Genomic DNA, 11,478 nt, shown 5'->3' on the forward strand with positions numbered 1-11,478 from the left:
TTCAAAGATACAAAACAACTACAACGCTCTCAGTTGTAGTTGTTTTGCATTGCTCTAGTGAAAGAAGCAGCTTTACATGAGTCAGTATGTACACATTTATTAATGCACAGTGCAGCACATTAACAATTAAAAGAGCTTCAAAAGAGTTATTCGGTATACTTTTACACTTTTCTCAAAGCGGTGTCCAGTTGAACACGCCTGTGACACAAAACACCAACAAGTGCCCTAAAAGTGACAATTGAACGTGGATTTCTGAGAAAACAACCAAGACAGATTTGTATTTACCTTGGTTAAAATCTTTGTTAAAATGAGAATGTTAAAGGTTTAAAACAATTTTAGATGGTCAAAAAAGTACAATGAAAAACTTGAAAAAAAAAAAGAAATATATATGGCAGCACTGTGCATAGTTTACCTGCCATCAGACCTATAGCGCTAGTAGAATTAGGATGCAAAATATAAAAATAGATTATCTTTTCTTTCCATTTTTGATTTATTTCACAGAAACAGTGTCTTAATAGCTCAAAATGTGCTGGTATAATTTCCCTTCCCTTCCCATCAATTAAAAAATTAAGGGCATCCACATTTTGACTACAGATTGGAATATATTACATCCCATGTTTTTAAGACATCTGTTTCCATTATTTATGACTGGTTTGGGATACTAGTTTGGGAGAAACTAAAGTTGTAGTAACAGGAATGGTGGTCTAACCAGAACACATTTTCATATAATTGGCAGACCAGTTCTTAAAATGCAATATGCATAACTATTTAAAACTGCATAAAATAATACAATAAAAAAAAAAACAAAATGGCAACACTCCCAGTCAGAACGCCTCTTGTCCAGTCTTTTTAACATGTCTTTACAGTTTTATCAAGCATGATGATGATTTGGAGCACCGAAAAATTGCGAAAAAGTCTGCATTAACTGGACAGAAAAAAGGCCTTAATATGCCACCCCCACAAAAAGAACTTTCAGGAACAAAAAGTAAAAAGTGACTAAAATTACATCCCTGTACAACAGCCCTTACTTACAACAGTCCACTTGTAGAAGTCAACATTTTGACGACTCTTCCATGTGAATGAGGAAAAAAAGAAAGAAAAAAAGTGCAGGTTCTACGTTGTCTTTCGGAAGCCTTTAAGGATGGGATAAATGTTTTCAAATGCTTCGTAGATCTCTGCTCTCACCTTGGCACCTTAGAGATAAAAAAAAAACAAGGGTAACATTAAATAAATCATCCAGTAACTTAATCTTCAGCTGTATATTTAAAGAAGGTCTTACCCGTGAGTACAACTTTGCCAGATACAAAGATGAGCAGGACGATTCTGGGCTTGATCATCCTGTAAATGAGTCCTGGAAACAGCTCCGGCTCATAACTGCAACAGACAAGTCACGGTGTAGCAGACGTTACAAGAACAAGCCTCATGATCAAGAAACACACAGCAAGGCAAACACAACTGCCCGGCATACAGCATACAGATGCTTACAATTATTACAACACAGCACATTATGTCTGTTTGGCTTCAAAAAATGAGAAAAAGAGAGTGACCTGCTGAACTGTTGATGCGTGAGGACTAATCCTTCCAGACGGATGGGGAACTTCACATCACAGCTGCCCACCATGTTCTGAATTTTAAAGTCCAGGAACTTGGCAGGAAATCCCAACTTCTGCACAACACGGGCATACTTTCTGGCTGCTAACCTTGACTGCTCCTCACTGGAGAGAAGAAGAGTTGTATTGATGTTGAATGGTGAGGAAAATAAGGATAACATGCATCATCCATCTAATACTGTTATTGATATAGGATTTGGGAGCTACATTTTATACAGAGGGGTCAAGCATATAAATACATGTTCATCCATACACAGTCTTTCATTCAGTAAGGTGCATGTACATATCACTTGGCCCCTGCCCCCTGATCGGACAACAGACAATACTACTGTGAAAATCTGACAATTAAGACTGTATTCTCACCTCTTGGCACCAGTGCAAACCATCTTTCCGGAGCTGAAGATGAGGGCAGTGGTCCTGGGTTCTCGTATTCTCATAATGACAGCAGCAAAACGCTGTCACAAAAAAAAGGACAGGGGAGGCACCCATTATTGCAGCAGTGCTTCACATCATAGTTATACCAGCTGTTTAGCATTTCCATTATATTTTTATGGCAGAAATTGTTCAGGAGGTCTCACCTTTGGGTTGTACTCCGCATTCCTGGCTCTCAGTGCAATGGTCTTCAAGTCGAGTTTACAGCCCAGATTTACAGTGGACACAATGTTTCTGGAGGCAGAGTAAAACAAAACACAGCATACTGACTACAGGACATAAAGGACATATTGATTATTACTAAGGCATTGCAACATGAGGGGGAAAGTGGCATAAAAAGTATAATCCTGGCAATTTATTTAACTGTATATAAACATACTGTAGCTGTGGTACTATTCCAGAGCTCTCTGAAGCAGGTGTAGCCGGTGTGATGGGAGTCATGGGCGTCAGCGGGGTGTTGTAGAGCGGCGTGTTGCCCGGTAGTGCTGTGGTAGTCGTGCCTGTTACTGACTGGGAATGGAAAAGTTGAGGAGTCTGCCCTGATGTACCTGGAAGACCTGGAAACAGAGAGGGTTTTTTTTCCTCCATCATGATAAACTTAAACATTCATTTCTTAGAATAAATATGGTAGACATCAGTTTTTGTGAAATTAGGATACAATACAATATAACACTCTGCTTTTCCTCTCTGTCCTAATCCTGCAGATACTATCTCTAGCTCCAGTGGTGTAGGATTTATTATTGCTATTACAAATGTTAACTAGGGATCAGGACATCTCTAATCTCCAGCAGATTTCTTCCTGTTAAAAAGGGAGCGTTTTCTCAAGACCGACACAAAAGTGCTTGCGTGAAAATGATTGTGTGAATTGCTGTGTTTGTTTTTCCTCATAATGATCTTACACATATTGCGATAAGGGCTGGGAGAGAATGGACAGGAATATAACAGCTGTGCATGTTCTACCTGTGCTAGCCTGCTGAGCTTGTTGTTGCTGCTGCTGCTGTTGTTGCCTCTGGTGTTCCTCCAGTATAGACAGACTGTTGGTGTTCTGGATTGGCTGAGGTGTCAGGCCTGAGCCATATGGCATCATGGGGCTGAACATTGGCATGCCTGGCGTCATGGCCCCCTGCACATATGGACAACATCAAAACTCATGAAGCTGGAGGTGGGATTTAGCAGAGGAACCAAATAAGGAACAAATGCAAATAATCCACAAATGTCTTCTTTGCATTAAAAAAAAAAAAGTAAAAAAACAAAACACTATTGATCCATCAGGTAGAACAGTACAATCATGCTTTGCTTCTTTTCACCAGAGAAAAGAATGGTGGTACCATGTTTAGGTCCTGATGGGAGAAGACACTTCAAATGTTAATGGAAACGGCAAAACTGTGGTGTGTAGTGCACTGAGTGGTCATCAAGACGAGAAAAGCACTATACAAGACCTTTAACAGTTCCAAATAGTGGAGCAACTCAAACATTTAGTCCCATTGTTCCTGATCTCCAGTTAAATTAAGTCAGATATTTTGAGAGCAGGAGATCATTATCAACAATGTCTTGACAGTGTTGAGCCATAAAGACAGACATAAACAATCAATTTACTAAACATGTTCATATAGGTGATCATCGATGAATTGAAGAAATCAGTTGTAAATCTTCAATGCAAGCATTGTTTATTCTCAAGCAAGGCTGTGTAGACATGTGGCAAAAAAGCCATCAAGAAGCTGTACTCAACCCTTTATAGATACATCTGTAGCTGCATTCATATTGATGAAACATGACATAACTTAACACACAATATGCCTCTGGTCATAAGAGAGAAATTTGTGAAATGTCTTTTCAATTAATAATCATTGAATCAATCAATTTGTGGCCAAAGAAGAATTTACAGTTCAGAGCTTAATCAGACATAACATACAAATTACTTGATTAAAGGCAAAATGACTGGTCTCTTCTGTCTCCATTCATTTTCAATGGGGAATATGGCAGGAAAGGTATAATATATCAAAGAACATAAATACCGCAAAAATATTGAATATGCAAAAATGTTACAGGGTTTCGGAGCTTTTTTGTAGTAAACATAGCATTGTTTACCTGAGGAGAGGCCAGACCCTGGAAGGCTGGTATACTGTTGTTCTGGTCCATCTTTGAGCTCCTATAGTAGTTTTACTGCCACCAGAGAAGGCAGTAACACAGGTAGGAAGGCTTTACACAGCAGGTGCTGTTGTTGCTGCTGTGGAGAAACAAACAACCAGTGGACTGGTCAGGAACACCTTTCCGTTTTATTTTCTTGTCCTGTAAAAAAAAGTACAGGAAATTAAGTTGGAAATTTGTTTTTACATCTCTCAATTCAAGGATCATCTGTCTGTCTGCCTGTCCTGGTCACTAAAGATAACTGTCAAAGTCATTAAAGGCTAGAGTCTTTTTATGACTTAAGTTGCCATGTGTAGGATAAAGTGGTAGATGAATGAATGGAAACTCTTCTCATTACTGTTTTTTAGATCCCGCATTCTCATGCATGTTCTTGGTATATTAACACATACTATTGTTTATGACTGGTAGTCTGTGTAGTCCAATAGACTTTCTGCCTCCCCCTGCGCTCTAACAAAAACATACAATTTGATTTATATTTAAATAATCGATGCTGTTGTAATGTGGTTTTTTTTTTTGGTGCAATATTACGATTAGAAAATCGTAATATTGTACCTCATCAATTCTGAATGAGGAACCTGTAAATAACATGAAACTGCAGCTGTGGCGCCAACACATCACCGCTAGCTAAATTACATCAATTAGCTTTAATACTATAACGCGTATATGCTCCGTTACCCCGGCTCACTGAGTACAAAGCCAAAGGTCAGTGTACGCAATACGAATGACAGATTCTACACCCAAATTACACCAGCAGTGTCAGAGCGCAGAGGCTAGCAGAAGTTAGCCACACAGCTAACGGTTAATGCACCAGCAAGCACGAAGTCGCTGCGGTCGCAGTGAAAGAAGCTACTGATACAATAAATGCAGCTTGAAATATCTCACCGGTCTTTCGTGCACTTCCAGTCGCCCACTCGCAACTGAAACCAAACAGTGTATGTTCTAAATCAGCGCAAAAATACTTTAAATCAGCCGAAAGCTCGTGTCATACTCAGTTTTCTTCTTCTACGGCGCCCAACAGCGGCAGCATCCTCTCACTCCTCTCCGTCGGCTTCCGGAAGCGGAACCTTTATTTCCCTCTGTGTCACAGTTCATACGAGACAGAGCAAAAATGGCGTCGCTGAGTGACAAGTCAGTTTGGGACGAAGTGGAAGATGGCATCGGCGAGGAAGTGTTAAAAATGTCCACGGATGAAATAGTTCAACGAACTCGGCTCCTGGACAGCGAGATAAAGATCATGAAGAGCGAGGTGCTACGGGTGACCCACGAGCTACAGGCCATGAAGGATAAAATTAAGGAAAACACGGAGAAGATAAAGGTGAACAAAACGCTACCTTACCTTGTGTCTAATGTGATCGAGCTGCTGGACGTGGACCCCAACGACCAGGAAGAGGACGGGGCTAACGTGGATCTGGACTCGCAGAGAAAAGGAAAGTGCGCCGTCATTAAGACCTCCACTCGACAGACCTACTTCCTGCCGGTAATCGGGCTGGTGGACGCCGAGAAGTTGAAGCCTGGAGACCTGGTGGGTGTCAACAAAGACTCTTACCTGATCCTGGAGACCTTACCCACCGAGTATGACTCCAGAGTGAAGGCCATGGAGGTGGACGAGCGCCCCACGGAGCAGTACAGCGACATAGGAGGGCTGGACAAGCAGATCCAGGAGCTGGTGGAGGCCATAGTCCTGCCTATGAACCACAAAGAGAAGTTTGAAAACTTGGGCATTCAACCACCCAAAGGCGTCCTGATGTATGGTCCTCCTGGCACAGGGAAGACCCTCCTGGCTAGGGCTTGCGCTGCTCAGACCAAAGCCACCTTCTTGAAGCTGGCCGGTCCACAACTGGTTCAGATGTTCATCGGGGATGGAGCCAAGCTGGTGAGAGATGCCTTCGCCCTGGCCAAAGAGAAAGCCCCCTCCATCATCTTCATAGACGAGCTTGATGCCATCGGAACTAAGAGGTTCGACAGCGAGAAGGCGGGAGACAGAGAGGTGCAGAGGACCATGCTGGAGCTACTCAACCAACTGGATGGTTTTCAGCCCAACATGCAGGTCAAGGTGAGGATGCTGCCATCAAAAACACACTGTACACAAAGTTGTGTGGTTGATGTTTGTCACACTGGACTCCAGAGATAGTCAAACTAGTGCTGAACTGGCTGCGCAATATTAGAAAGAAAACGCCTAAATCCAATATGATCCATAAACAACCCTTAACATCATGGAAATACTTCACTAAGCCCAGGCTGTCTTTTGCCGACTTTGAATGATCACAAATTTACGAAATGCCCTTGAATGCTACCTGCAGTCACAAAAAATACAATTTTAGAGCCCTTTTAGCCTCTAATTTAACTACATTTTTATTTTAAAAATGTCAGTATACATAGCCCAGTTTAACATCAGTGACTGTATCAATTAACGTTAATCGTATCAAAAATTTAGAAATGAGAACTCTACTGAAATGTTAAGGAACAAAACAGAATTTCTCATGTCAAATGGATATTATGGAATGGAAATTGCTATGATTTATACATACAACACAGTGACAAGTAAAAGTGTTTTTCCAAAAGCATGTTTTTTCAAACTGCAGTTGGAAAAATGTCAAACTGTGATTGGTAAACAAATGAACCACAAACTGATTTTCCCTTAAGTTTATCTTTGATTGAAAAGCACTGCCCACCAGTATCTGTGTTCCTTATCATTGCAGAGGTCAATAATTTGTCACTGCATTAATATTGTGCAATAATGTTTTTTTCAGGTGATTGCTGCCACCAACAGAGTGGACATCTTGGACCCTGCACTGCTCCGTTCAGGTCGTCTGGACAGGAAGATCGAGTTCCCCATGCCAAATGAAGAAGCCAGAGCTCGCATAATGCAGATCCATTCCCGCAAGATGAACGTCAGCCCCGATGTCAACTATGAGGAGTTGGCCCGCTGCACCGACGACTTCAACGGAGCCCAGTGCAAAGCCGTGTGTGTGGAGGCTGGAATGATTGCTCTGCGTCGTGGAGCCACAGAGCTGAACCATGAAGATTACATGGAGGGAATCCTGGAGGTCCAGGCCAAGAAGAAGGCCAACCTGCAGTACTACGCCTGAGGACACTGCCAGTGTCTGTGTTTGAGTGCGAGAGCGTCTTTGGTTGTTAAGCATTTGTCGAGTAAACACTTGTTGTTGCTGATTAATTTGAGTTAATAAAAAGAAATAAAATGTCACCATTGTTTGTTGGTATGTTTCCTTCAGGTAAACCACTTGTGTTTGATAGAGTTATCCTGTATCACCTGATCCAGATTTATGATCCACATTAGTGATATTAAGGTCTACTGGTCTTGAGAAATATGTGTATCGCAGATATTTTTTTTTCCTCCATCAGATAATATTTTTACAAGTGAAATACAAATTTGTATAATTAAGGTAAAATCCACTTTTCATATTCGTTTAAATCCTCTTTACACCCTTAAAGCCATCAAAGTTGTCTGAAATGGTGTTTGTAGTCTTGACATTACTGCAATATTCACAAGCAGGGTTTAAAATAATTTGTAAACTATATAATAAATATATGAAACAGGAAATCAAATAACTTTTGGATTTGAAATGTTTAAGTGCATGTAGCAGAATTTATCACATTTCTAAGAACATGTGTGGTCACTTCACAGTTCACTTAAATAACCAGCTAATGCCAGTTATAAAGGCAAAAATAAGTCAGTGTACATAGATGATAGCTCATAAAATTAAAACCGATTCTGTTTTAATGCTGTAGCTGATGAGTATATAGAAGTAAAAACTAACTGACAGTTAATTTGAGCTCATGAGAAATGTAGTAGGGTCAGATTTGAATTTTAAATCAAAATTGCTATGTGAAACAATAAAATTGGCAAATAGCAAAGGCTGTAACACATATCACGAAGTGCATCTGACCCATGATTTATGGTTTACTGTTAACAATTTTAAGGATTCACGGCTTTCTCGTGCCACACACAATGTTCCAGATATGAGATATGAGTCTGAACATATGCAGAGAAAAACAGCAGACTTTTCAGTTCTTAACATTTATTAAGAATGTAAAAAGTATAGCAGTATGTATCTTTCCAGAACATAGTGAAAAATCCAGACAGAATCAGAGAAGAGGGTGGGGTGAGTGGAGACAAAGTTTCTCAGAACAGGAGTCCTGATCTCATAAATGGTTTTCTTCCAATAAAGGTAAAATATCCCAATAGTAGAAACATTAACTCAATATTTGGGGAGATGATTGGCATACACTGGACATTGACAGATAGTGAACCGATAAAGAAAATAAGCTCTCCAGTAAAAGCCTCACACCAAAGACTGAAACAGAACTCCTGTTTTAAGAAACTTGGATGCGTAAGAGTCAAACCAACAGCGTGAATGTGGAAAGAACAGAGCAAAGAAGAAAGCAGAGGCAGATGGATACATTGCTTTCACTCCTCAGTCTTTCCTCAGCGGTATAGTCTGCTCATTAATGCCCTCCTTAGTGATGACGCAGATCCGAAGGGCATCTCCGGTGTAGACATCTCTCTCTGCTGCTGAGATGAAGACATCTTTGACCAGCTGCACTGCCTTCTCCTGAGACAGAGGGACATGTTGCACACCCTCCATGTTCTTAAACCCGATCTAGAGGCAGAGAGAGTGGGACATAAATTCACCTTGTGAGGAAACTGGGCAACAGTAATGCACATTTGTGGCAACAGCAAATTGGTAAGCATGTGCATGTTTCTTTTACCTGGTTGTCAAGCAGCGGCTGAAGCATGGCACTTGCTGATCCTCCAGCCTTGTAAGTATCTCTCTGATAAGAGCCCACTGGGTCAAAACTGTACACTGCGCCCTTTCCTACATTGAAAATTTAATGTATTACAAATTAACAGGTTACTACAGGCTTTTCACATTAACATTTGTGTTAAAGTACCTACCCTCCTCATCCAGTCCTCCGATGATGTTGTAGACATAGTAAGGAAAGAACCTCCTGCCATACAAGATGGTAGACAGCATGGCAGCGATGGCTCCACTGGTCATGGTCTTATTGTTTGAATGTTTATACATCTAAGAGGAGAGGGGACATGTTAGAAACAATGAGGTCACAAATGTCCTCCGAGTATTGATAGGGGGCAGAAAATAGCCCCTGGCTGCGTGGAAGGAAATTTGTGCTCGTCTGTGGAATAAATGCTCAAAGTGTATAGTTTATGTACACACGACTTTTTTCCAAAAAAATAAATACTGCACTGCATTTACCCATGGACAAGTGTAGAAAGGACAATTAGCTGAGGAAGTAGAATGTAATATCTTTTTGGAAGAGATTAGAGAGAGTGAAACCAAAAAACTTGCTGCATCAGCTCACCTTTAGTCTGGCATCGATGATTTTAGTTAGAGTCAGGCAGTCCCCATGGAAACCACTGCATCCTATGACGGTTGTGTCTGTCCTGTGAAGTCAGTAATCAATGCAATGATCAAAAACAGATTTTTTTTAGTTATTTGTGTGGTAATGGCAGTTGAGTTTATGATTCTGATCATATACAGTCTGACCCCTAACAGAGGACATCACATATTACACAAGTATTAACTCAGCAGTGACTTCAACAAAACAGACACAAAGACCCATAACACCTTTATAAAAGATTATACTGACTGGTTACCTTATTAGGTACTTCTTAGGTTAAAAGTACCGGGTTGACCAGAATATCCGATGTGGCATAGATTCAACATGGTTCTGGAAATATTCCTCTGTGACTTTAATACACATTGACATGACATCCAGCTACCAGTGAATTTGATGGCTGTATGAATCTGTGAATCTTCCATTTCACTTTATCCCAAAGTTATGCTATTAGATTGACTGTGGAAGCCATTTTTGAGTACAGTGAACTCACTGTCATGTTGAAGAAAACAATTTGAAATGATTTGAGCTTTGGAACTTGGCACACTAACCTGCTGGAAGTGGTTATTAAGCAACAATACTAAGGTAGGCTGTTTAAACTATGCCAATTTGGTACTATGGGGCCCAAAGTATGCCAAGAAAATAGCCTTGTTTCTCCAACTCCATCATGACACCACCACCATTAGCTTCAACCTTTGATACAAGACAGGATCAATGCTTTCAGGTTGTTTAAGCTCAACCCTGTCCATACCATCCAGATGTTGCAGCAAAAATCTTGATCCAATGGACCACGCCACATAGCCCAAATCTTCTGATGTCAAACTCCATGTTAATAGTAGCCTCAGTTTCCTGTACTTAGCTGACAGAAATGGCACCTGATATGGTCCTCTGATGTTGTAGCCCACCTTCTTATAAACCTTCTTAAATAATCTAAAGAAGGAAATTACCAGAAATAATCTTCTTCAAACATTTGTTATAACTAATGGTTATTTGACTTACTGCTAACTTTCTATCAAAACTTTATCTCTGGCATCGGCAAGGTATTTTCACCCAGAGAAAACTGGATATTTTGAACTTGCGCAGGCTGCATGATCATGTTTCCATGACTTAGTGCACTGAATTCATGTACGATTGGATGATTAGATAACAAGCAGTTATACATGACTGGTGAGTGTTTATGGCGTCTTTGAGGATGTCAAAATGTCTTATTATTGTTAATAAGGCGCCTTGTGGTGACTGTGCACACTTACAGCTTGTAGCATTTAGGCGAGTCCCGGCTGTGGATGGAGTAGCCTTCACTCAGCCGAGTGTCTGAGGCTACGATGGCGAAGTCTTCCCCGGCAACAGCTAATACAGTGCTGAAAATTAAAACCAAACACAAAAGACATCCATACATTCAGTTTGTACACAATATCACCCAAACAAGAAAATACACGAACACTTGCTAACTAACGCTAAGCTACCGGTTCTAAACAGAAAGTGTAACGTTAGGTGGCGGATCTCATTATACGCATAGTAGAAAATTATTTTAAGTCGTACAATACGTTAAGATACGTGCACGAAGAAACCCTGCTCTGTTAACAAAGTTATCTTTACCTTCACTTTTGATTGTTTCGGTTTGCTAAGCTGGCTAGCTCAGTAGCATTCTCTGAATGTACATGTTAGCTAGCACACTAAATAGCCGACTGTGAACTCACCCGCCGTTGAAGGTGTACGGTGAGAAGCGGTGCTCCACTGGACCCGTGTAATGATATTCTTTCATCTTCCCGGAGTCTCCAAAATTCTGCGCTGAAAGCATCTTTGTCCCACAGAATTGTTCACGAGTTATCTTTCTGTTAAAGTCGCTGTATCACTGCAATATGGCAGACTCTTCTTTTACCGTCGACTTACCAGCAGGCTCAGTCAGTCG

At 40.7% G+C, this 11,478-nt stretch overlaps 3 protein-coding genes across 5 annotated transcripts; 1 reads left to right on the forward strand and 2 right to left on the reverse strand.

Moving 5' to 3' along the window:
• Positions 1 to 81: 81 nt before the first annotated feature.
• Positions 82 to 5,242, reverse strand: LOC122772445 (TATA box binding protein). 3 transcript variants are annotated; one of them, XM_044030510.1, is made up of 9 exons: positions 5,179 to 5,242; positions 4,131 to 4,331; positions 3,003 to 3,165; positions 2,422 to 2,599; positions 2,189 to 2,276; positions 1,974 to 2,065; positions 1,548 to 1,715; positions 1,280 to 1,374; positions 82 to 1,193 (listed from the first exon to the last, which is right to left on the reverse strand). In XM_044030510.1, the coding sequence occupies exons 2-9, from the start codon at positions 4,179 to 4,181 to the stop codon at positions 1,114 to 1,116; spliced, it is 915 nt and encodes a 304-aa protein (XP_043886445.1). In that variant the 5' UTR covers positions 4,182 to 4,331; positions 5,179 to 5,242; the 3' UTR covers positions 82 to 1,113. The 3 variants fall into 3 exon arrangements, with proteins under 3 accessions (XP_043886445.1, XP_043886446.1, XP_043886444.1); XM_044030511.1 differs by having other exon boundaries at positions 4,131 to 4,269; positions 5,073 to 5,242; XM_044030509.1 differs by having other exon boundaries at positions 5,073 to 5,242.
• Positions 5,243 to 5,258: 16 nt separating this feature from the next.
• On the forward strand, positions 5,259 to 7,395 carry psmc3 (proteasome 26S subunit, ATPase 3). The gene is made up of 2 exons (XM_044030508.1): positions 5,259 to 6,243; positions 6,941 to 7,395. The coding sequence occupies exons 1-2, from the start codon at positions 5,299 to 5,301 to the stop codon at positions 7,277 to 7,279; spliced, it is 1,284 nt and encodes a 427-aa protein (XP_043886443.1). The 5' UTR covers positions 5,259 to 5,298; the 3' UTR covers positions 7,280 to 7,395.
• An 818-nt stretch (positions 7,396 to 8,213) lies between these two features.
• psmb1 (proteasome 20S subunit beta 1) lies at positions 8,214 to 11,462 on the reverse strand. Its single transcript, XM_044030512.1, has 6 exons — positions 11,267 to 11,462; positions 10,820 to 10,927; positions 9,534 to 9,615; positions 9,109 to 9,238; positions 8,922 to 9,028; positions 8,214 to 8,812 (listed from the first exon to the last, which is right to left on the reverse strand). Exons 1-6 carry the CDS (start codon positions 11,365 to 11,367, stop codon positions 8,627 to 8,629), a joined length of 714 nt encoding a protein of 237 aa, XP_043886447.1. The 5' UTR covers positions 11,368 to 11,462; the 3' UTR covers positions 8,214 to 8,626.
• Between the last annotated feature and the right edge of the window lie 16 nt (positions 11,463 to 11,478).

This window comes from Solea senegalensis, linkage group LG7 (assembly GCF_019176455.1).
Source record: "Solea senegalensis isolate Sse05_10M linkage group LG7, IFAPA_SoseM_1, whole genome shotgun sequence".
Classification (NCBI taxonomy): domain Eukaryota; kingdom Metazoa; phylum Chordata; class Actinopteri; order Pleuronectiformes; family Soleidae; genus Solea; species Solea senegalensis.